General features: G+C 49.9%; 2 protein-coding genes across 11 annotated transcripts; one reads left to right on the top strand and one right to left on the bottom strand.

Moving 5' to 3' along the window:
* Positions 1–2,540: 2,540 nt before the first annotated feature.
* On the bottom strand, positions 2,541–15,585 carry MDC1 (mediator of DNA damage checkpoint 1). Of its 10 annotated transcripts, XM_024984122.2 has the most exons (16): positions 15,524–15,585; positions 15,217–15,361; positions 13,551–13,692; positions 12,276–12,656; positions 12,121–12,190; positions 10,393–11,825; positions 9,550–9,615; positions 9,292–9,384; positions 8,007–8,804; positions 7,856–7,899; positions 5,315–7,360; positions 5,111–5,230; positions 4,808–4,990; positions 4,464–4,589; positions 4,260–4,370; positions 2,541–3,326 (listed from the first exon to the last, which is right to left on the bottom strand). In XM_024984122.2, the coding sequence occupies exons 3-16, from the start codon at positions 13,687–13,689 to the stop codon at positions 3,159–3,161; spliced, it is 5,778 nt and encodes a 1,925-aa protein (XP_024839890.1). In that variant the 5' UTR covers positions 13,690–13,692; positions 15,217–15,361; positions 15,524–15,585; the 3' UTR covers positions 2,541–3,158. The 10 variants fall into 10 exon arrangements, with proteins under 10 accessions (XP_024839890.1, XP_059736703.1, XP_024839891.1 ...); XM_059880720.1 differs by having other exon boundaries at positions 11,155–11,825; positions 15,217–15,585; XM_024984123.2 differs by lacking the exon at positions 15,217–15,361 and having other exon boundaries at positions 15,362–15,585.
* Positions 15,586–18,203: 2,618 nt separating this feature from the next.
* Positions 18,204–21,795, top strand: TUBB (tubulin beta class I). Its single transcript, NM_001046549.2, is given in 4 exon segments — positions 18,204–18,428; positions 19,807–19,915; positions 20,173–20,283; positions 20,565–21,795. Coding segments are annotated over 4 exon segments (1,335 nt in total). The 5' UTR covers positions 18,204–18,371; the 3' UTR covers positions 21,623–21,795.
* The last annotated feature ends 242 nt before the right edge of the window (positions 21,796–22,037 follow it).

Genomic DNA, 22,037 nt, shown 5'->3' with positions numbered 1-22,037 from the left:
ACCCGACGATCTCCGCGTCACAGAAGGGAGTGTTAGAATCCTGAGTAAGGGATGAAAAGGGCAGAGGTTGTGCAGTCACTCACGTGGGTTGAATCGCAGCTGGGTTACTTTTCTCATTCAAAATGAAGACTATTTCCCTCTTGCGGGGTTCTTGCAGAAATAGCATTATGAACCAACCCCCTTTCCTTTAACAGCTTTGACTTGAAAACAGCCAGAGTCAGAGGTTACAAAGCCTCAGTTAACACTTTAGTAATGAGCGGTGAGAGAACGGAAGACTGTTGACCTAGGCTGAGAACCCAAAGCTCTGAATCACCGATTGCAGCTTGTTAGGTGAAAAAGAGTGACTATTTTACCACAAATTAATGCTTATTCTGTAATGTGTTATAAAGTTGCCTCTCCACTTGCCAAGGGCAGAGAACTTGTCTGTAACACTGAAAGACTGGGTCTAATAATGCCAAAGGTGGCTGTTTTGTAACCATGAGTGTAACAATATGTTAAAATATTTGTGATAGAAAACTTTGTTATAGTTGTAAATTTTGTAGTAGGTTAAACTTGTGATAATTAACTACCTATGACTTTAGTCTGAAACCTCATTAGTTTGACTCCACTTACTAGTCAGAAAGCACTAAGATCTTTTGTCCAAAATGTTTTCCTACAGATCTATTTGTAATACCTACGGACGAACATTCACATCTAAAAATCAAAATAAAAGCAAGGTTTTTCTCCACTAAATATCATGTAGCTAAGGACCTAGGCATAAGCTAGTAAGGACCTTAGAGATCGTTAAGCTAATTCTTTCAGATGATAGACGAAACATAGGCCTAAAGAGATAAAGAAAATTTCCTAAGATAAGGAACTGCTAGTCCTGTGGGCTCAGGGATGACAAAATTGCCCAACAGCATGCCACAGGCTCTACATTCCTTTCCACTCCCAGACTCAATACTCCCATTCTCCTCTGAATCAAAGCTGTTGTGAACTGTGCTACCAGACAGCACGTTTCCCTCCTGATTCACTCTCCATCCTGCTTTCTGCCTCCGGAAGCTGTCCTGAATGTACCTCATCAAAGAACATCACAGCTTTAGAGGGAAGCCTCTCTATATAACTGTTCTGTCTTGGCAAACCTTTTGGGTTCACAGGTGGTCACAACAGACCTGTGGGTACTGGGATACTGCAATATTCTTTGTGATTGCTCTACACTCTGCCTCCTAATTTTCACTTCATTAAACGCTCTCCAAATTATCTTGACTGTGCCGTTTGTTGTTAGGATCCTGATGGATTGACATTACACGATGTACTACGTATGAGCTGTAGGATTCATTGGCAGTGTAAGAAAAGATGTCTTCTCTAGAAATTTGAATTGGGGCACTTAAATGTTACCAGTCATAAGTGGATGTGCACATAAGTGGTAAGCGGGGCTATAGAGGCAGCAGGTGCTGTAAGAAATCCAGAACCTCAAGGACTCAGACAGCAGCAGACAATACAGGCCTTTGGGTAGGGCAAGGGGACTACTATTTATCTAGGTCCTACTGTGGGCCACACCCACAATGGCTGTGCTTAATATATAGTGAGGTTGGGTATGTTTAATTTTTTTAATTTATGTTTTATTTGGCCAGCAGCATGTGGGATCTTAGTCCCCTGACCAGGGATCGAACCCATGCCCCCTGCATTGAGAACACAGGGTCTTAACCGCTGGGCCACCACAGAAGTCGCAAGATTGGATATGTTTAAAAGCTAGCACAGTGTTTGGCAAAGCTAATGCTGTTTCTACTACACCAAAGTTTTCCAAACTTAAGTATAACTTAACTTGCAGAAAAGTGCACAAAACCAATCTATTTTTTTTAATCGAAGTGAAATTCACATAACATAAAATTAATCATTTTAAAGAGAACAGTCCAGTGGCATTTAGTACATTCATAATGTATGCATCCACCACCTCTATCTAGTTCCAAAGCATTTTCTCTTCACCCCAAAATAAAACCATGAACCTGTTAAGCAATTACTCCCCATCTTCTCTCCCCGAAAGCCCTTGACAAGCACTGCCTACTGTCTCTATGGACTTACCTATTCTGTGTATTTCCAACAGGTGGAATCATACAATGTGACTTTTTGTGTCTGACTTCTTTAACTTAGCATGCTTTTGAGGTTCATCCTCAAAATACTGTAGCACAATTAGTACCTCATCTCCTTTTATGACTGAATATAATACTCCATTGTATGGATATGCCACAATTTGTTTATCCATTCATCTGCTGATGAACATTTGTGCTTTCATCTTTCGGCTCTTGCGAAAGTGTTGATATGAACATTTGTGCAGATGTATTTGTTTGAACATCTGTTTTAATTCTTTTGGCTGTGTATCTATGAGAATTGCTGGATCATATGGTAATTCTATATTTAACTTTTGAGAAACTGTCAAACTGCTTACCACAGTGGATGAATCACTTTACATTCCCATGAGCAATGCATATGGGTTCTAATTTCCTCAAATCCTTATAATCAACCAACTTTTAAGATTTACAAAATAAAACTGCACTACACCATAAGGCACAGAGTGAATATTTATTTATCACAGACATTAAGCCTAGGCTTTAAATTTATAAATACTAGAAAAGCAAGCCAAAAAAAAAAGAGATAAATTGCAGAGATTAGCTCAATGTCAAAGCTAAAGGATGCTTCTAACAAGATGGGGTAAGGAGAAAGGAAAATATTTTAGGGACGTTCCATAACTCCACCCTCAAACTTACTCACTCCAAGCATCTTTTCAAGTTCCTGACACTAAAATTGTTTTCACTATCTTGTACAGGATGAGTAAGAATCCCAGAAAGAAAAGATGAGGAGAAGTAAATGGCTTCCAAACAGGAGGCAGGACACTGTGTGTGCCACAAAGCAATCGGTACATCCGGCCAGCTAAATATGAGCAGTGACTTAAGATATCTGAGCCTGGGACTGGCCAATTTTAAATGGCCATTTAAGAAAACCCATGGCTCCCAATCTCCCTATCTTTGTTTACCAAAAGGCCTGTTTTGGCCCCACGGATGTTCCAAGACAAATCAGATCAGACACCCCAATCTTTTCTAAAGCCCTAAGTTCTTTCTTCTGAATATTTCTAACATTTTCTGTATTGGTCCGGGAGGGAAAAGGGTACCAGGGTGGGGTTTTCAGGTGGATGACATTTCCACAGTGGAGAAGGCAAAGGCCTCTGGCTTGACTTCCTGCTTCAGTACTCCCGTCAGCAGGAACTCGGGTGAGAGGACAGGCAGCCCAACCCGATATGGAACGGCACATCGAGGGAAGTCCTGGGAACATGTGATCACGACCCTCTGAGGCTGGAGAAAGACAAAGAGCGAAAAGAGAAAGTCAGGGGTGAAAAAGAATCCAAGAAATAGGTTCAGGACTCATTGATCACTCTGAGCATCACTAAGATAATACCTCCTGATGGGAAGTCACATGGCACACACTGTCTACGCAGAACTCTTGCCAGAAAGTTGAACCTGAATTTGTTCAAGCTTTTTAAATGAACTATGATTTATAGGAAATACAGAAGATAGAAAAACAAGGTAAATGATATAACAAGAGAGCAAACAGAAAAATCCAGACCATGAGACATCCTAAAGGAAAACTGACCTAGTTTCTGCCAGAAGTCAGTTGCAGAAAAAAGGCTGGGTGGGTTGGGGTGGATGCTCTAGACTAAAAGTGAATTAAGAGATACAGCAATTGTGGCAATACATGGACTTTGCTTGAATCCTTACTTGAACTGTAAAAAGACACTTTCAGATGACGGGAGAAATTTGATGAATGGACTATGAAAGTGACAGAAAACAACTTAATTTTGTTATTGACTAAAAGCGACATGTGATTGATTATACAGAAATGTGCCTATTTCTTACAAATGTATATTTTAAGTATGTAGGAAAAAATAATAATGATGTTTACAGATTCCCTTAACAACCTCAGCAAACAAAATGAAAAAAAAAGAAAAAAAGGGAATGACAGAGCAAATGCAGCAACATCTAAATTAGTCTGTTGAATCTGAGTGATTGGTATACGGAGGTTCGCTGCATTGTTCCCTTTGTGTACATTTGAAAAGACTGTAACTATAAAAAAAACCAGCAGACCTCTTCCCTCTTCTCCACCCGTTTCTTGTACCACAGGACTTCCCCAGCCTCTCACTGCTCCGTGCTGCCAGCTGCACCTCCATTTCTCCTCTCACCTGTACCCATTCTAGCCACCTCTCTAGACCCTCAGCACACCACCCCTACCTTGTAGGACCGAGGCATGCTGGGCAGGATGGCGCCTCCACAGCAGTTGATGATTTCTCCCATCTGAGGTGGCGGTGGCTGGACTCCGGGGGTCACGTGAATCTCATAGCCCTAGGAGGGAGGAAACAGTGGAGACAGTAGATTCTCTGAGAGGCTGTGGACGGCTGGGAAATGGCTGAACCGGGGGTCAGAAGACAGCCTCACCTCCAGCAGCCTTCGCTCCCGAGCTCGGCTCAGGGCCTCCCGAAGGCTGAAGCCGAAGTTCTTCTCCTGCTCAGGATCAGTCACCAAATATTCGTCCGGGGGCAAGAAGCAGCCTGCCTTGCGGGACTAAGGACGGTAAAGGTCAGCACCAAAGCTCAGCCCAGCCCTTCACCCAGCTCTTCTGTATAGAGTTTACAATAGGGAGCTCAGGGAATGAAGCCTTCTGCTTCACTAACCTCATCTTCCTGTAGCCACGCTCCTCCCACCACTTCTTAAAGCCTCACCTGAGCAGCCTTCTCCTGTCACTGTCTCTGCGAGTCTGTCACCATCTCCTGGCTTCTCACCTCATGCAGCCAGGCCAGGGAGAGGATGGGGATGCCCCGGCCCAGGGCACACAGAAACTTGACCGTACGGCGGATCCGATCAGTCACCAGGTGAGAAGCCTCAGCCACTGAGCTGGCCAGACTGCCCCCCAGGGCCAGCACCGTCCTCTCTCCGCGAGCATCCACCACGCCCGTGAAGAGCACCTGTGAAGGGGGTTAGCCTGAGCTGGTACAGCAACCAGCCCCTCCCTCAAATCCCCTGGGTCTCCTTCTGTCCTCCCACATCTCCACCTCCCATGAGGCCCCATGGCCCGTCTCCTCTACTTTGGGGGCCGTGGACTCCTGGACAGGTTTGGTCCGTCGCAGGCTACGGCTCGGTCTTCCCTGGGACTCTTCCTCTGTCTGCTCTCTCCTTCTCTTGCCTGGACCTGGAATCACTACACCCTGGGGGATTGAGAGAGAACTTGGTGGAAGTTTCCAAGCCCCCAGGCCCTTTCCTAACTTCGTGGCCCCAAGCCCTCTCCTTACCTCTTCCTTCCTCGGCCTTACTGCTGGATTTTCTTCTTCCTTAAGGGATGCTGCCTTCTGAGGGACTCTCCCTCTCTGGAGCCGTTTTTGAAGTGGAGGTGAATGTGCAGTAGCTGAAGGCCTCTTGCGGTTTTGAGAGGCCCTAGGCTGGGGCTCTGGGGTGAAGCCTGACCCATCAGCTGCCTCCTCCTTTGGCATCTGGGGAGTGTGAGGCGGTGCCTCAGGGAGCTGGGCAAAGGCAGGCTCAGAAATGGTGCTAAGGGGCTTGGCTGCCTTCATTGCCCCATGTGTTTGGTTCCTTGAGGAGCGAGAGTTAGGTTCAGGGGGTGTGGTGCAGGGCTCATGAACATGAGCTGTGGGAGACCCATGTCTCCTAGTGGCCCTCGGCCTCAGGCTGCAGTTGACTTCGGGGATGGGGTCAGGGGAAAGAGGCTGTTCTGAGCGGACTGGAGACTGGAATTCAGGGGTAGTAGGAACCAGCACAGCACTTGCTGTAGAAGCCCTTCGTGTCCTGCTTGGACCACCCTGAGCTATGACCTTGGGAGTGACAGGCTGGTCTGTGGGGGAGGAAGGTTTGAGGTCAGGGGCTGTGGGTTCAGTTGGCTGGGATGTCTTGACAGAAGACCTATGTGTTTGGCTCTGAGTGGCCTGAGATGTGGGTTCAGGAGCGACAGACTGGTCTTTAGAAGTAGAAGGCTGAGGTTCAGGGACTGTGGGGACAACTGGTTCCGGGGTCTTGACAGAAGACCTATGTCTTCTACACTGAGTGGCCCAAGGACCAACAGGCTGGTCTGCAGGGGCAGAAGGCTGGAGCTCAGAGGCTGTGGGAACAACTGGTTCAGGAGTCTTGGCAGACGACCTACGTGTCCTGCCTCGAGGGGCCCGAGATGGGCGTTTGGGGGTGACAAGCTGGTCTGTGGAGGTGGAAGGCTGGAGCTCAGGTGTTGTGGTGGTAACTGGATCAGGGGTTTTGACAGAGGATCTCTGTGCCCTGCCCCGAGTAGCCCTAGATGTGAGCTCAGGAGTGATAGGCTGGTCTGTGAGGGCAGAAGGCTGGAGCTCAGAGGCTGTGGAGACAACTGGTTCAGGAGTCTTGGTGGAAGACCTAGGTGTCCTGCCTCGAGAGGCCCGAGACGTGGGTTTGGGGGTGACAGGCTGGTCTGTGGAAGTGGAAGGCTGGGGCTTCGGGGCTGTGGACGTATCTGGTTTGGAAGTCTTGATAGAAGACCTCTGTGTCCTGCCCCGAGTGGCTCTAGATGTGAGCTCAGGAGCAACAGGCTGGTCTTTAGGGGCAGCAGGCTGGAGCTCAGAGGCTGTGGGGACAGCTGGTTCAGGAGTCTTGGCAGAAGACTTAGGTGTCCTGCCCCGAGGGGCCTGAGATGTGGGCTTGGGGGTGACAGGCTGGTCTGTGGAAGTGGAAGGCTGGGGCTTGGGTGTTGTGGAGTTATCTGGTTTGGGAGTCTTGACAGAAGACCTCTGTGCCCTGCCCCGAGTGGCCTTAGCTGTGAGCTCAGGGGCAATAGGCTGGTCTATGCGGACACTGGGTTCAGGGGTTTTGACAGAAGACCTCTGTGCCCTGCCCCGAGGGGCCCCAAGTGTGGGCTTAGGGGTGACAGGCTGGTCTGTGGAGGTGGATGGCTGCAGTGCAAGGGCTGTGGGGACAACTGATGAGGCAGTTACATCAAAGGAACTATGTGTCCCGCTCCCAGAGACCCCAGATGTGGGCTCAAGGGCAATAGGCTGGCCTGTGGGGGTGGCAGGGTGGGGCTCAAGGGGTAGAGAAGAAACTGGAGAGGACCCCTGGGGCCTGACTTTGGGTTCTGGGTGGACAGAGTTCAGCTCTGAGGAGAAGGGAGTCTCTGGAGCTTCCTGACTCTCATTTCGTCTGGTCCTGGGAATAGGCAGTTCTAAAGGAGCTGGAGAGGGAAAAAGGAGGGACTGAGGTGCGGGATGTTTTTGCATCTGAGAGATGAGGGAGTTTGGGAGTGCGGCTGAGGCTTCAGGCGCTGCAGGAGGCAGACAAGCATCTGGGGATTCCTGATCACCCTGGGGAGAAAGAGAAGCCCGTGAGGAAGAGGCAGAGAGAAGGGAGAGAGGACTTGGATAGTGTTCTCAATACTTGTTCAGACAGTGTGCTCATGGCACTTCTCTTTCTGTCTGTTCCATTAGACTGGAATTAGAATTCGAATTTTATTAGTTCCATTAGAACTGGAATTTCCTCTTTCCCAAAGACCTCGCCCCAAAAGGCCATATATGGACAATAGTAATAAAGAGGATGGTTGGGAGAAAAAAGGGAGGGAAGGGACATGAAAAAAGGAACGTTCTGAGACGGGTAGAGGGAGACAGAACTTGGGAAATAGATATGGAAAATAACAGGTGTCAAGTTAGACAGACAGAAGCTAACTAAGGAGCAGTGAAAATGGAAGAAAAGTAAGAAGAAAAGGAAAGGAGTAGATGAAAGCAAGGTCAGGGGAAGGGGCCGTGCAGGCGATGTAGAGATGACCTGTGGAGTGGGGTGGGGGTAGAGACAGCAGTTCTCACCCTGGAAGCCTTCTCAGCAGGTGGCATCTCGAAATTCAAGTCACCTGGACAGAGGGAAAGACAAACAGCTGAGGTCTAAGCAGTGAGTCACCTAGGAGTCAATTATCATAGGGATGTGGACCACTTTGGGCTCCCCTCTACCTTCACTTACCTCTCTGCTGCCTCCTGGGGCTCCCTGGGGCTCCCCTTCCTCCACCTGCCTGGCTCCCAGAAGCTACTGGATCTGAAGTAAATCCCTGAAGGTCTCCTGCCCCTGCTCCAGGCTCTGATGGCGGACCAGAGGCTTGGCCTTTCTGGTCCTGGCCCCCCGCCTCTGTCTCCCTCATCTGTGGGCCTCTGTCCAGTAGCTCTTGGGGTCCCTTGACTTCTAACCCACCTACCTCACTCTCTCTCTCTGCTACCAGTTTCCCTGCTTCACTCTCAAATATTTCCCCTGCGAGAGTCTGCTTTTCTCTCTCTTTCTCCTGTGTTTCCTTGGGTGTCTCAGTTTCTAACTTTACAATCTCCATTCCCCTTCCAGTACTTGCACTTTTCACTGTTTTGTCAGATTCTTGGCTCTGAGTATCTCTAGCTAACACCTGATTTTGTTCTCTACCCTGTATCCCCCCGATTAATTCTTCCTCTCCCGTCACATCTTCCCTCTCTCCTTCCGAGGGCAGTTTCTTGGTTTCATTCTGCGGTGGCCCTCCCTCAGGGATCACCCTCTCTGCTGTTTCTCTTTGGGTACCCATGTCTTTCTCCACGGTCTGCATCCCTCTGCCTTCCATCCCCAGTGCTTCTGCATGGACTGGGCTCTCTGAATGTTGCTCTTGCTGTGCTGTCCTAGATGGAGGGGGGCAAGATGCACGGGTGTCAAGGAGGGTGACAGCGGTTTGGGTCTCGGAGGCCTCATACTCTCTCGGACAGAATGGCTGTGTCGCCAAGACCTCCCATGCCTCATTCAGGGAACCTGGAAGCAGAGTCAGAGAGAGAGGGATGCAGGTTGAAGAGGTAACAGCTTGAGAAAAGATTAAGACAAATTCATGCATAATAAATTTAAGTGAGTTATTAAAGGAAAGCTGGGAATAAGGAAGAGAGCCATAGCATTTCACTGGTGGTCCAGTGGCTAAGACTCTGAGCTCCCAATGTAGAAGGACCAGGCTTGATCCCTGGTCGGGGAACTAGATCCCACATGCCACAAGTAAAGAGTCCTCGTGCTGCAACTAAAGATCCTCTGTGCCGCCGCTAAGACCCAGTGCAACCAAATACATAAATTAAGATAAACTTAAACTAGTTGCTAGAGTAGTTGCTCTCTGGGTCTGACTTAATGTAGCGTTCTTTTCTGACGAGATGGAGGAACATCAGCAAAAAAATGTCAAAGGCTATAAAGACAGGTACAGAGAGGGGAAATACGGATGCCAAGTTGAGGGCACGGAAGAGGCGTGAGTTTCTCATACCTGTGGCCTGGGAGCTGCAACAGGAAGGGCCAGGCTCTTGGGGCAGAGTAAACAGGAAGGCCTGGGTGGGCTCATCCTCCATGCTGGGGGCTGCTGCACAAAAAAGCATGGCCTGAGCACTGCCTCTCCACAGAACTCTGAGGGCCCATTCCCAGTCTTCTACGCTGCCCATGCCAGCCTTGACATCCTTCAAGGACCACCAGTCTAATCTCCCAGCTCCTGCTTGTACCAGTATCCACACAACACAGATGGCCTCACCTTCCAGGCTCTGATTCTCTCTGTCTGCAAAGCACTGGGTAGCTGGTAGGTCCAGATCTTCAGAATCTGGTGGGGAGGAATGCAGGATAATTAAAAAACCGAGGTGATCCTAACTCCTTTTTTATAGTTCTCTCCACAGCCCCAATCCTATGCAATAGCTTGAATCTGTGTCTCCCCAAAAATTATGTTGAAACCTAATTTCCAATGTGAGGGCATTAGGAGGTGATTGGGAGGTGACTAGGTCATGAGGGCGCAGCCTGCATGAATGGTATTAGTGCAGGCTCAGCCGGGGCTCAGTGATAAAGAATCTGCCTGCCAATGCAGAAGACACAGGTTCAAGCCCCGATCCAGGAAGATCCCACATACCCCGGAGCAACTAAGCCTGTGTGCCACAACTACTGAGCCTGAGCTCTAGAGCCCGTACTCAACAAGAGAAACCACTGCAATGAGAAGTCAGTGTACTACAACTAGAGAGCAGCCTTGGCTCCACATAACTAGAGAAAAGCCAGCGCAGCAAAGACCCAGAACAGCCAAAAATAAAGTCATTTAGAAAAAATGAGAGAAAGACTCCAGAAAGCTCCCTTGGGCCCTTTTGCCATGTGAAGACATAACGAGAAGACGGCTATCTGTAAGAAGGAAGCAGGGCCTCGTCAGACACTGAATCTGCTGGTGTCTTGATCTTAGACTTCCCAGCCTTTAGAACTGTGAAAAATAAACTTGTTGTTTATAAGCTACCCAGTCTATGGTCTTTTGTTATAGCAGCTCACATGAACTAAGATATGCTAGAAGCTAGAAGCATTCTTTATCGCAGGCCTCCAAGGAGGAAGAAAGGCCAGCACTTACCATGGAGGCTCTCTCCAGAGTCTGTGGCCCTATTCCCATGTGGTTCTTTCTCCCTTCCTGTGGTGGTCTGGGCCCCCTCTCTCTGTGGCTGGGGCTCCCGTGGAGTGCCTGTATCCACCACCGGATTTGCTAGGTTTTCCCTTGAGACCGGGAGAAGGTCCTGCTCCCCTGGTGCCGTGGATGACCCACCCTGGGTCCTGGTGGCAAGTGTTCTGTCCTGTTCAGGAATGGCTGCGGCCCACGTGGTCCCAGCATCTTTTTCCGCCGGAAGCTGGCTCTTTCTGACACCAGCTGCTGCTGAGGATGTGTTCTCCGCATCCAGCTCACAGTCCCCAGCTAGAGGAGGCCGGGCTTCCTCTAGACGCAGCACGGGGAGCTGTGCCGGGCCCCCTTCTGCCTCCGCATCGGTGTGATGTGTCCACACTATGCCTTGTACCTGATGTTTCTCCGGAAGTGCAACAGCTGGCCCCAGTGGGACCTCGTCCTCCACTTGTGCAGAGGCCTGGCTTCTCTCCAGGTGGACCCCCGGAGAGCTCTCATCTTTCTTCCCCTCTGTATCACTGTCCCTGGGAGGATGCTGGCTCTTTTTTGAATATTCCCTGTCCATGTGACCCTTGGGAACCATTCCCCTCCTTCCCACTGGGAGCCCCTCTTCCTCCACATCTGTGTCACTGTCTCCCCTAGCAGAGGCCTGGCTTCGCTCCAGAAGGGCCACTGGTTGGGCCCTGTCCTCTTCTGCATCTGGATCTCGGTTCCACTTACCAGCCTGGCTCTCTCTTAGACGTGCCAGTGTCAGTGCTGCCGAGACTTCTTCCTCATCGTCTGTATTGCTGTCGATCACCATGGAGGCTTGGCTTCTGTCCAGGGGGGCCTCTCCCTCCTCTATATCTGTATCACCATCAGCTGGGCTCTCCTGCCGACATGCCACACCAGGTGCCTGGGGGCTCTGTGTACCAGCTTCGTGGAAGATCTGCCTCTCCTTCATGGGAACCACTGCTGGGGCAGCAGGGATCCCCTTGTCCTCCCCATCAGTATCACTGTCTATGAAGTTACAAGACCAGGCCCTTTTCGGACGGACCCCAGCAAGCCTTCTTGGAGGCCCACTCTCATCACTCACATCTGTGTCACTGTCCTCCCCAGAAGGCTGGCTCCTCTCCAGAATCACTCCAGTCGGAACCACCCCATTCTTCACATCCCTCTCGATTTCTGTGTCCCTGTTCCTCTCCTTCACGGAACACTGATCCTTCTCAATCTGGATTTCGGCTGTGACAGGTTTAGGCTGTTCTGTCTCTGCAGCGGTACCTCTTCTGGGAGCTGAAGAGGCCTCCCCTGCTCCTGATTCCTGACTTTCTTCCTCATCTGTGTCGCTGTTCAAGTTGAAGGCAGAAGGTGGCCCGGGCCCATCTGGGGCAGGGGAAGGCCCTTCTTCATCACTGTGAAGGGAAGAGAAGAGAAGAAACCTATAGAATCGATTCCCCCAGAAGGGATATTCCATTCAAGTAGAAACTCCTTGAGAGCAGACTCAAGGTAGTACTTGCTGTTCTGTCTCTAGTAATTAGTTCTCTAGTTGGCACATGAGACGCTCAGTAAAAATTCAGTTAAGTGAAGGAGTATGTGTGGTTCCCCAGCCCAGACTTTGATGGTAATTAGCTCTCCCAGAGATGGCTCCTCCAGCCCCTGCTTCCTCATCCACTTGAAGACTCAGATGCCTGGCCCTTTGACACTCACCTCTCTGGAACGACTGTTGCCAAAGAGGAGGTCCTTGGTCCTTTCACCACACACTTGTCCAAAAGGGAATCTGTCATGAGTAGAAAGGAGTAAGTGGAGAGCTTTACACTCACCGTCCCTGTCTCCTCACCCACCTTCCTGATACACAAACTTACCTACTTCTTCCTCTGAGTCCTCAGCCAACAGAAGCCTGGGGGGTTGAGTTCCTCCCTGTACCCTGGGTGTCTCCTCTACAGTTAGAGGGCCCCGAGAGACAAAAGGCCGGGGGACATCCAAGCGATGGTACTGGCAGGGCAAGTCAGCAAAGAGAATCAACTCCCGGTCCCGCAAACGATGACTCATCCCAGGGCCCAGGACCTTAGGAGGCCGCAGGATTTGAGTGCCATTGAGGCTCCCGCAATCCCGGAGGACAGGCGCCTTGTCCCAGGCAGAGATTTCAATCACTGCATGTTGTTTGGAGATTGATGAAAAGGGCAGGGCCACAGAGCAATCAGGCATTCGGCCTATCATGTTCTTCCCCAGGTAGAGTGGGAAGTCTAAGAATTAGAAAGGTAGGTGAGTCCCAAAGCCATAATCCTAACTTGCTATTAAGAAAAAAGTTTCTGTAAAGTTCCCCACGACTCACTCAAGGTCTCCCCCATGCATTAGAGAAATAAAAGGCCCTAGAGTAACTAGCTAATAAAGAATATATGCAATGCATTATTCATAGTGAGCATTCCATCCATCTACAATGGATTGTTTCTATTGTGGTAAAATATACAGAAAATTTGGGCTTCCCAGGTAGCTCAACTGGTAAAGAATCTCCCTGCAATGCAAGAGATGCCGGTTTGATCCCTGGGTCAGGAAGCTCCCCTTGAGAAGGGATAGACAACCCACTCCAGTATTCTTGGGCTTCCCTGGTGACTCAGACTAGAAACAATCTGCCTGCAATGTGGGAGACCTGGGTTCGATGCCTGGGTTGGGACGATCCCCTGGAAGAGGGCATGGCAACCCACTCCAGTATTCTTGCCTGGAGAATCCCATGGACAAGAGTCTGGTGGGCTACAGTCTATGACAAAGAGTCAGACACGACTGAGCGACTAAGCACAGCACAGCATACATAAATTTACCGTTCAGCCAATTTTTAAATGTATAGCACAGTGACATCAAGTACATTCACACTGTTGTGCAAAACATCACCACCTTCCATTTCCAGACCTCACTGGATTTTTATCTGAATTCCTTCATCTTCTCCTAACAAAGTAAAATCATCCCCATGGAGTCCAGGTCTCTTGCCTAGAGCAATCAGATAATCATCCCCGCTTTTCCATCCCCAGTAAGACATTTTTTTCAGACCTCACAGATGCATATCTAAGCTTGCAACCATCCCATTACCTCCCCACAGAAATAAGAGGCCTATACCAGCACTTTAGCACGAAATTACTCCTGACCTTTTTCTGGTCCGTAGGAACTACTGAAGATACGCAGCTGCCCTAGGGGCTCCAAGCTACACCTCAGAGATTCACTGGGTCTCTCTTCAACCTCCTCCTCTTCTTCAACTTCCCAGTTTAAAATCTGGGTGTCTTCCATGATCTGGGAAAAAAACACATTATCCCTTCCTTCAGTGGCTCACATACACAGCCTCAGGGAGGAGACTGGTTACTGCAGTCTCCTGGATAGCTATGGAGGCTGGTGCTTCTCTTTCTGCCAATCATTCTGTTGTTATTTTTCTGACGCATTTAAGAAATATCTTTGACCATGACACAGAATAAGAAAGACATTTTACAGAGTTCCAAGTACAGAAACATAAGGGTCTTCCCTGGTTGTCCAGTGGTTAAGACTCTGCACTTCCACTGCTGGGGGGGTGCAGGTTCCATCCCTGGTCAGGGAACTAAGATCCTGCATGGCCAAAAAACAAACAAAAAAAAACAACAACAACAAAATGAACAAACAAAAACTGAGTTGAGAGACTTCTCTGGTGGTCCAATGGCTAAGACTCTGTGCTCCCAATGCAGGGGGCCAGGGTGCAACGCCTGGTCAGGGAACTATATCCCACATGCCCCAACTAAGGCCACACAGCATGTGGGATCTTAGATCCCCAACCAGGGATTGATCCCCTGCCCTCTGTAGTGGAAGCACGGAGTCCTAACCACTGGACTGCCAGAAAATTCCTTATTTTACTTTCCATTTCTCAGATAAAGAAACTGCAACAGGGATGGATTAACAGATTTGTCTAATATCACTCAGATAATGGGCTTCCGTTGTGGCTCAGCTGGTAAAGAATCCGCCTGTAATACGGGAGACCTGGGTTCGACCCCTGGGTTGGGAAGATCCCCTGGAGAAGAGAAAGGCTACACACTCCAGTAATGTGGCCTGGAGAATTCCAGGGACTGTAGAGTCAGACAAGACTGAGTGACTTTCACTCAGATAATGTCTCTTCCTGTTTAATATTCTTTGATGGTTTTCCACATCCATAGGATAAAATAAATCTAAACTCCTTAGCAAGACCCTCAAAGATCAGAACCTCATCTCCTGAAATGTGTGTCCCACCGCCACCCCATCCAAGCCTGTGGTTCTTCAACATGGACCTTCTCCTTAATCTCTTAACACACTGTCCCTGTTGTCTCTCACATCTGCAGGCCTTAGCTAGCTCCTTAGGACGTTGCCCCTAGTGATCCAACTCCTATCCATCCTTTTAGCTCAAATGTCACTTTCGCAGCAAAGCCTTGCCTTTAGTCTTCTCTGTGTTCTGGTACTTTTCCCTATTACCCATGTATCCTAAGTGTTTCACGGTAGTGGGTGGACTTGTATTATCCTAATAGGTGTCACCATAGTGTAACTATTACATTCCATTTCTGCCTCACACATCCCCCTTGAGAACTGGACCAATTAGAACTGTCTTTTCCCCCAAGGGTCCATCATGTTAATTCAACGGTAGTTACTGTGTACCAGATACCACAAGAGGTATTCCGAATACATTCATGAGCCAAACGTAAAATTAACTCTGCTCTCCTGATGAAATAATAAAATGAAAAGTCAAACTAGTATGGGTGGGAACTAAATTTGAAAGATGCTACCCTAAAGGGAAAATGTTGACAAGTAAGGAAAGTGGGACACCTCCACGGAGAAAGTGTTAACATCGTTTCATGATGGCGAAGTCAGCTGGCGCCCATGACCTTCGGCTCCAATCCAATGGGCCTTCATCTTTGATCTCGATCCCAAGGGTTCCCTCAGAGCCCAACCTCTCCCAGTGTCTTCATACCTAAACTCAGGGAGGGCCGTCAAGTGAAGATGAGGGTTATAATCCGAGAAGCAAATTTCCAAGAATCCTCCGCCCAGTCGTACCCAAGGCACGCCCCTCCCGCCCTCCGGGAGAACCAAGATGGCATCCGGGGAGTCGTGGGCCAGGCCCCCCAGAACTCACCTACTTTGAGTCCCCGCGCGCGCCACCAGTAACGGCTGCGACAGGGGCGGTGCCAGTGCCTGAGCGGGGAAGGGGCCGATTAGCTGATTGGCTGAAGCCTTTGTCTTTCTCGGCCCTGCGGCAAGCAGACGGAGCAATCCAACGCGGAGGCAAAGCCGGAGCCCCACCCGACCCGACCCGCCCCCTTACGGCTCAAAGGGGCGGCTTCTCCGGGGAGACTGAGATCCGTTGGGCGAGGCGGTAATCGGAAGCCGCGGAGGCGCACTGAATGGCGCACTTCGATTGGGCAGCTCCAAAGGGACAACCCACTGCGGTTTCACCACCCACTTCCCGCGTATATTTCCAAGTTGCGACCACAGAGTCTGGATGCCAGCAGCGGATAGAGGGGCTTATCACAGTCGTCGACCTAAGCATGTAGTGCGGCCAGAGCGCCTTCTCGGTCCTCCCAGAAATGGTGTCCGCTGACTCATGAGAAATATAAGGGTTGCGGGCTGCAGTCGTGGCTGAAGACTTCAGTTTGGAGAATAGCCCGTAGGCGTGGCGCTTGAGGACTCACTACAATGGAAGTTCATTTCCTTTTGATTTAACTCATCTAGAAGTCATGTCATTTCCTCCCTGAGAATCCATTCCTGATGGACACTTTTGGAGGTCATTTTCCTAGAGTAAAGATATCTAGGCAAACGGAGAGAACTCTTTTGTTAACCATATTAAAGGCTGACCGAGGTCTTTGAAGGGCTACAGAATGATAATTTTTATTTTGCTAAATTTCATACTAAGACAAGACAATTTCACAGGAATAATTTAGGAGGACCTTTTGCATTCGTATTCTCACTTCATTCTGACCAGAAATAAGAGTTCTGCGGAGTTAGCTTGCCTAGGCTCCTACGGCTATTGTTAGAGACAAATTGAAACAGTTTAATCGTGAATTCTGAACTCTCTTCACTACCACAAAATACATAACTACTTTCACTGTGATTGTGCCTTCAAACATGAACGTTTTAACTGGGTGAAAGTGAAGTCGCACAGTCTTGTCCGACTCTTTGCAACCCGATGGACTGTAGACTATCAGGCTCCTTTGTCCATGGGATTTTCCAGGCAATAGTACTGGAGTGTATTGCCATTTCCTTCTCCAGGGGATCTTCCAAACCCAGGGATTGAACCCGGGTCTCCCGCATTGTAGACAGATGCTTTACCGGTCTGAGCCACCAGGCAAGTCCTTTACTGGGTAGACGAGTCTTAGAGAAATTTATGTTCTTTTATTTAGAAGACGAGAAATGTGTGTTGAAGCCAGTGTGAATTGACACCTTGCTATCATCTAACCAAGTGCCTCTTAAGTAAACAGCCCTCTTGCCAATTCAGGAGATGCAGGAGACACGGGTTCGATCTCTGGGCCGGAAAGATTCCGTGTAGAAGGAAATGGCAACCAGCTCCAGTATTCTTGACTGGAAACTCCCATGGACAGAGAAGCCAGGCAGGCTGCAGTCCATGGGGTCGCAAAGAGTCGTACATGACTGAGCACACACTCAGGGAGCCTGATATCCCATGTCCTTTATCATGGTGCTTACCACACTCTAGTGTTTGTTTATACACTTCTCACCAAATTGCAAGATCCTGGAGAACAGTGAGCTAATCCTTAATCATTTTTGTATTCCTAGCTCCTGGTTTGGTAGACATTTAATATCTCTCAAGTTGAATTAATCCCTGCGAAGAAACATGCCACTCAGATTTGAGCTCATCCAATTTTTTTCCCATCCCCCTCCCTACCCCTTTTATTTTAATCCCGAGGTTCTTGAAAGGTTGCAATAGTCAACCACCTCTCAGTGAAATCAGCGAATTGAAAAAACACTGACTTCATCAAAGTGCCTATCAGGTATCTCACCCCACAGTTCGCCTCTTAACAGTGTGTTAAATGCGGCTGTAAGGCGCAGATCCCCACATGGACGGAGACTTCCGGCATATCTGCTTCTCTATTCTTGAACATACCTTCCAGACAATTAGTTTTTATACTGAAAAGTCCTTGATGCAATTTTGTTTCTTTCTAAATATTATCATTAGAAAGCTCCCAAGGAAATAGCAGGAAGGCAATGCCCTCCTCCTTCCCGAAGTATCTGGGGGAGCCGCAGCTTACTGGAGTTCATGCCAGTTGGGTCACCAGGGACCAGCTGTTAGAGAGCAGATCAGGGTGCCGCATTTCTCCCCGTTTTCGCTGAGCTAAGCAGTCCTGTCTTCCCAAGAGCTACCGCAGCGGGGAGCTTTCAGGGCGTGCCCCCACTCCACCTTCCAAAGCCTGGCACACCAGGGTTCCCAATTCCTGTACCCTCGAAAACTACTCTCTTTTGATACCAGAAGAGTCTGGCATAGAGGAAGGAACCTTAGCGCCAGGCCGTTTTTCAGTCAAAACACCCAAACCAAAACCCCCAGACCCAGTACCCACCCATTCGTCCTTTCATTTTGCAGCGTGGACAACAATAGAGAACTACAACTCCCAGGCAGGACTGCGCTCGTCCAGCAGGGACCAATGGACGTGTGATACAGGACCGGCACGGACTAATCAGGGCCAGCCTAGTGAGGCTTTGTCTCTCCACCGCGGCGCGCGGCGAGTTCTCCCGCCTCCCGGCCCCCGCGCACGCGCGCCCCGCCCTGCCCGCCTTTCCTCCCGCGCCCTCCCCTCTCCTTTCTCCCTCTCAGAACCTTCCTGCCGCCGCGTTCGGACCTCGCTGCTTCAGCCTCCGGGTCCCGTTCCATCTTTCCACCCTGCGACTAGCAGCAGAGAAAAACTAATTCCATAATATTTTTTTGCCCCGTATACACTTTGAGGCGAGCAAAAAGATTAGAATAAATTTTAACAATGAGGGAAATCGTGCACATCCAGGCCGGTCAGTGTGGCAATCAGATCGGTGCCAAGGTAAGGATTTTTAACCTCTTTTGACTGTATTTATTTTTAAGGGAAAAAAAAAAAAAACAGGTATATTATGACGGATGGTTGTAGAACGTTTGCATCTTCCATTCTTAGTCAAGATTTGCCCCTCAAAACTTTTCTATATAAATGCACCTTTGAACCTTAGGATTTGCTTTTGAAAAATGAGGAATTCTTTTTCTTGGCAGGTTCATTTTGGGGAAGCTGTAAAAAGCACCCTTCAGGGTTAGGGGGCGGGAAAACCGAGTTTCTGTAAAATTTTACTTAGAAAGGGGATCTCCTAACGGTCCGAGGACCGGGAAGCGAGGGAGATGCGGAAACGGCCCGAGACAAAAGCTAGATGAGGTTTTCCCCATGTGCATCCCCCTTGGCGGGGCTTCGTGGGGCTAAGCCAGAGGGGGAAGGGGCGAGGATGGCGGGCAGCTGCCGAGAGGTCAGATCCAAATGTGGGGGCGCGATGAGCCAGGTGGGCTGGGCGATATCCTTTACAAATGATCAGGAATCCCCGGGCGCCCGCGATCCCCAAGGGGCGGTCCCGCAGTTATTCGTGCATGGAAGGCTAATAATGTGCTGGACTAATTTGTTCCTTTTATTTCCCCTTAACAGACTCTTGAGGGCGTGGACAGATAGGGAGAAAGGGCGAGGGGGAAAGAGTCCATTCTTTGAAAGGGTTCCTCAGAACTAGAGAATAGGACAAAGGGAAAAAAAACCTCATTTAAAGCAAGGGGGTTAAAAGCTAGCAAAGAAATGAAATGTCGAGGCCAAGGGGGAGGGGTGTTTTTTTTTTTTCTTTTTGCGCGCGGTTACAGTGTAGCGGGGGAGGGGCAGGGAGGAAGTGCGGCTGCTACGTTGTAGCAGAAGGGCGGGACCCGGGCGCCCCTGGCGCGCTGGGACAATGCGGCCAGGCCGGCCGGCGGGGGGCGCGCGAGCCCGCGCCAAGCCCCGCCCCTGGCGCGCGGAATTCGCCCTTCGGCCCCGCCCTTGCGCGGCACCTCCCTTTGTCGGCCGCCTGGCGCGTGCGTGCGCCGCGGTCACGTGCAGGGCGGGGTGGGCTCCTGCTGCAGTGGCTCCTTTTCTCTGCCCCCCGTCTCTTTGTGACCAGGGTGACTGCCTCCATCTACCCAGCCCTGTGCCTGCGATCGCCGGGCCCTTTAAGCCACACAGCATCTCACGTCCCAGGCAGTGAAAGCTGCCGTTTTTCCGAAGGTGCATGTGGCTAGTGGAAGGGTGTGGCAGGCAGGCAGGCAGAAGAAATGCTAGATCCTTGGGGAGGGCCCGCCACAGGCGAATCTGGAGCTAAAATGGCAGTAGGGGAGCATAATTGGCTGGACCCTGAGATGTTGAAGACTTTGCTCTTCCCTGGCAGTTCTGGGAGGTGATCAGTGATGAACATGGCATCGACCCCACCGGCACCTATCATGGGGACAGCGACCTACAACTGGACCGCATCTCCGTGTACTACAATGAAGCCACAGGTGAGGGCAAGAGCTCGGGAAGCAGGGGTCCCATCACTCCCACTTCTCTGGGGTCTCTGCCTCCCCCGGACACCCTTTACCCCCTTAGAATGAATCCATCTACACTCATTGGAGACCTTTCTCGCTTTCCCAGTGGCTCTGCTGCCACCTGGTGGCAGTGTCTGAAATCACACATTTGGGTCCCCGGCTCTCTCTTGGCCCCAATTTATTTACCTTTATGTCTTCCAGTTTTCATTCTTTTACTTTGTTTCTTCTAGGTGGCAAATATGTCCCTCGTGCTATCTTGGTGGATCTAGAACCCGGAACCATGGACTCTGTTCGCTCAGGTCCTTTTGGTCAGATCTTCAGACCAGACAACTTTGTTTTTGGTGAGTTAGGGAGATATCAATAGATACTGCTATTCGAGTTATTTGGGTGCAGCAAGAGTTAGAAATGATTGTACTGGAGTTTATACAGCCTTGTGTTTTTAAATCTAATGAAGAGTGGAGGTAGTAATTTAGATAGTAAATTATACAGGGGCAGATATATCATCGGGGAGTTAAGAAGGAAGATAAATCCACTGGCTGTAATCCAAAAGTTGAAAGGTAGAAATGGGGCTGTGTATCTTTCACACTTGACTGAACAAGCTTGCCTTATAACCTCATCGCAGGTCAGTCCGGGGCAGGCAACAACTGGGCCAAGGGCCACTATACAGAGGGAGCCGAGCTGGTTGACTCGGTCCTGGATGTGGTTCGGAAGGAGGCCGAGAGCTGTGACTGCCTGCAGGGCTTCCAGCTGACCCACTCGCTGGGTGGGGGCACTGGCTCCGGAATGGGCACCTTGCTCATCAGCAAGATCCGTGAAGAGTATCCCGACCGCATCATGAACACCTTCAGCGTGGTGCCCTCACCCAAAGTTTCCGACACTGTGGTTGAGCCCTACAACGCCACCCTCTCTGTCCATCAGCTGGTGGAGAACACTGATGAAACCTACTGCATTGACAACGAGGCCCTTTACGACATATGTTTCCGCACCCTCAAGCTGACCACACCAACCTATGGAGACCTGAACCACCTCGTCTCGGCCACCATGAGTGGAGTCACCACTTGCCTCCGCTTTCCTGGCCAGCTCAATGCTGACCTCCGCAAGCTGGCCGTCAACATGGTGCCCTTCCCACGCCTCCACTTCTTCATGCCTGGCTTTGCCCCTCTTACCAGCCGTGGCAGCCAGCAGTATCGGGCCCTCACTGTCCCTGAGCTCACCCAGCAGGTCTTCGATGCCAAGAACATGATGGCTGCCTGTGACCCCCGCCATGGCCGGTACCTCACCGTGGCTGCTGTGTTCCGTGGGCGGATGTCCATGAAGGAGGTAGATGAGCAGATGCTCAACGTGCAGAATAAGAACAGCAGCTACTTCGTGGAATGGATCCCCAACAACGTCAAGACAGCTGTTTGCGACATCCCACCCCGTGGTCTGAAGATGGCAGTCACCTTCATTGGCAACAGCACAGCCATCCAGGAGCTGTTCAAGCGCATCTCGGAGCAGTTCACGGCCATGTTCCGCCGGAAGGCCTTCCTCCACTGGTACACAGGTGAGGGCATGGACGAGATGGAGTTCACCGAGGCTGAGAGCAACATGAACGACCTCGTCTCCGAGTACCAGCAGTACCAGGATGCCACCGCAGAAGAGGAAGAGGATTTCGGTGAGGAGGCCGAAGAGGAGGCCTAAGGCCAAGTCCCTATCACCTTAGGCTTCTTAATCCCCTCAGCCTTCTTCCTCAACGACCCCTTTCCTCTCCCTCAGAATTTGCATTTTCTGCATCTATCTTGTTTTTCTTTTTTGGGGGGGATTCTAGAACAGTGCCTGGCACATAATAGGCGCTCAATAAATATTTGTTGTTTGTTGAATGTCTCTTCTCTCTTTCCACTTTTGGGGAGCCTAGATTTTCTGCATTCTGGGTAACCCTGTCAATTTTCTTTCTGGTGCTCACTCCTCCCATCTGTCCAGTTAACATTTCCCTCTCTGTTTTCGAGATAGCTCTCCAAGAGGCTGGGGTTCCTCAAATCTCATTTAGAACCGTGTGCTGAAAACCTGGATTGGTGACTGCCATCCTAGGCCGATGTGCTGGCCCAGGGGAAGGAAA

The sequence above is a fragment of the Bos taurus genome, chromosome 23 (genome assembly GCF_002263795.3).
Source record: "Bos taurus isolate L1 Dominette 01449 registration number 42190680 breed Hereford chromosome 23, ARS-UCD2.0, whole genome shotgun sequence".
Taxonomy (NCBI): domain Eukaryota; kingdom Metazoa; phylum Chordata; class Mammalia; order Artiodactyla; family Bovidae; genus Bos; species Bos taurus.
Note: the sequence above shows the minus strand (reverse complement) of the source record. Positions and strands in the feature narration are given on the sequence as shown.

Excerpts from the sequence above, each read along its gene's own strand:
- MDC1 (XM_024984123.2), bottom strand. The coding sequence starts at position 13,689 with ATGGAAGACACCCAGATTTTAAACTGGGAAGTTGAAGAAGAGGAGGAG. Across the intron at positions 12,657-13,550 it reads TTCCTACGGACCAGAAAAAG|ACTTCCCACTCTACCTGGGG; the intron begins GTCAGGAGTAAT and ends TCTAATTCTTAG. Across the intron at positions 9,616-10,392 it reads CTCTGGAGAGAGCCTCCATG|ATTCTGAAGATCTGGACCTA; the intron begins GTAAGTGCTGGC and ends CCTCCCCACCAG.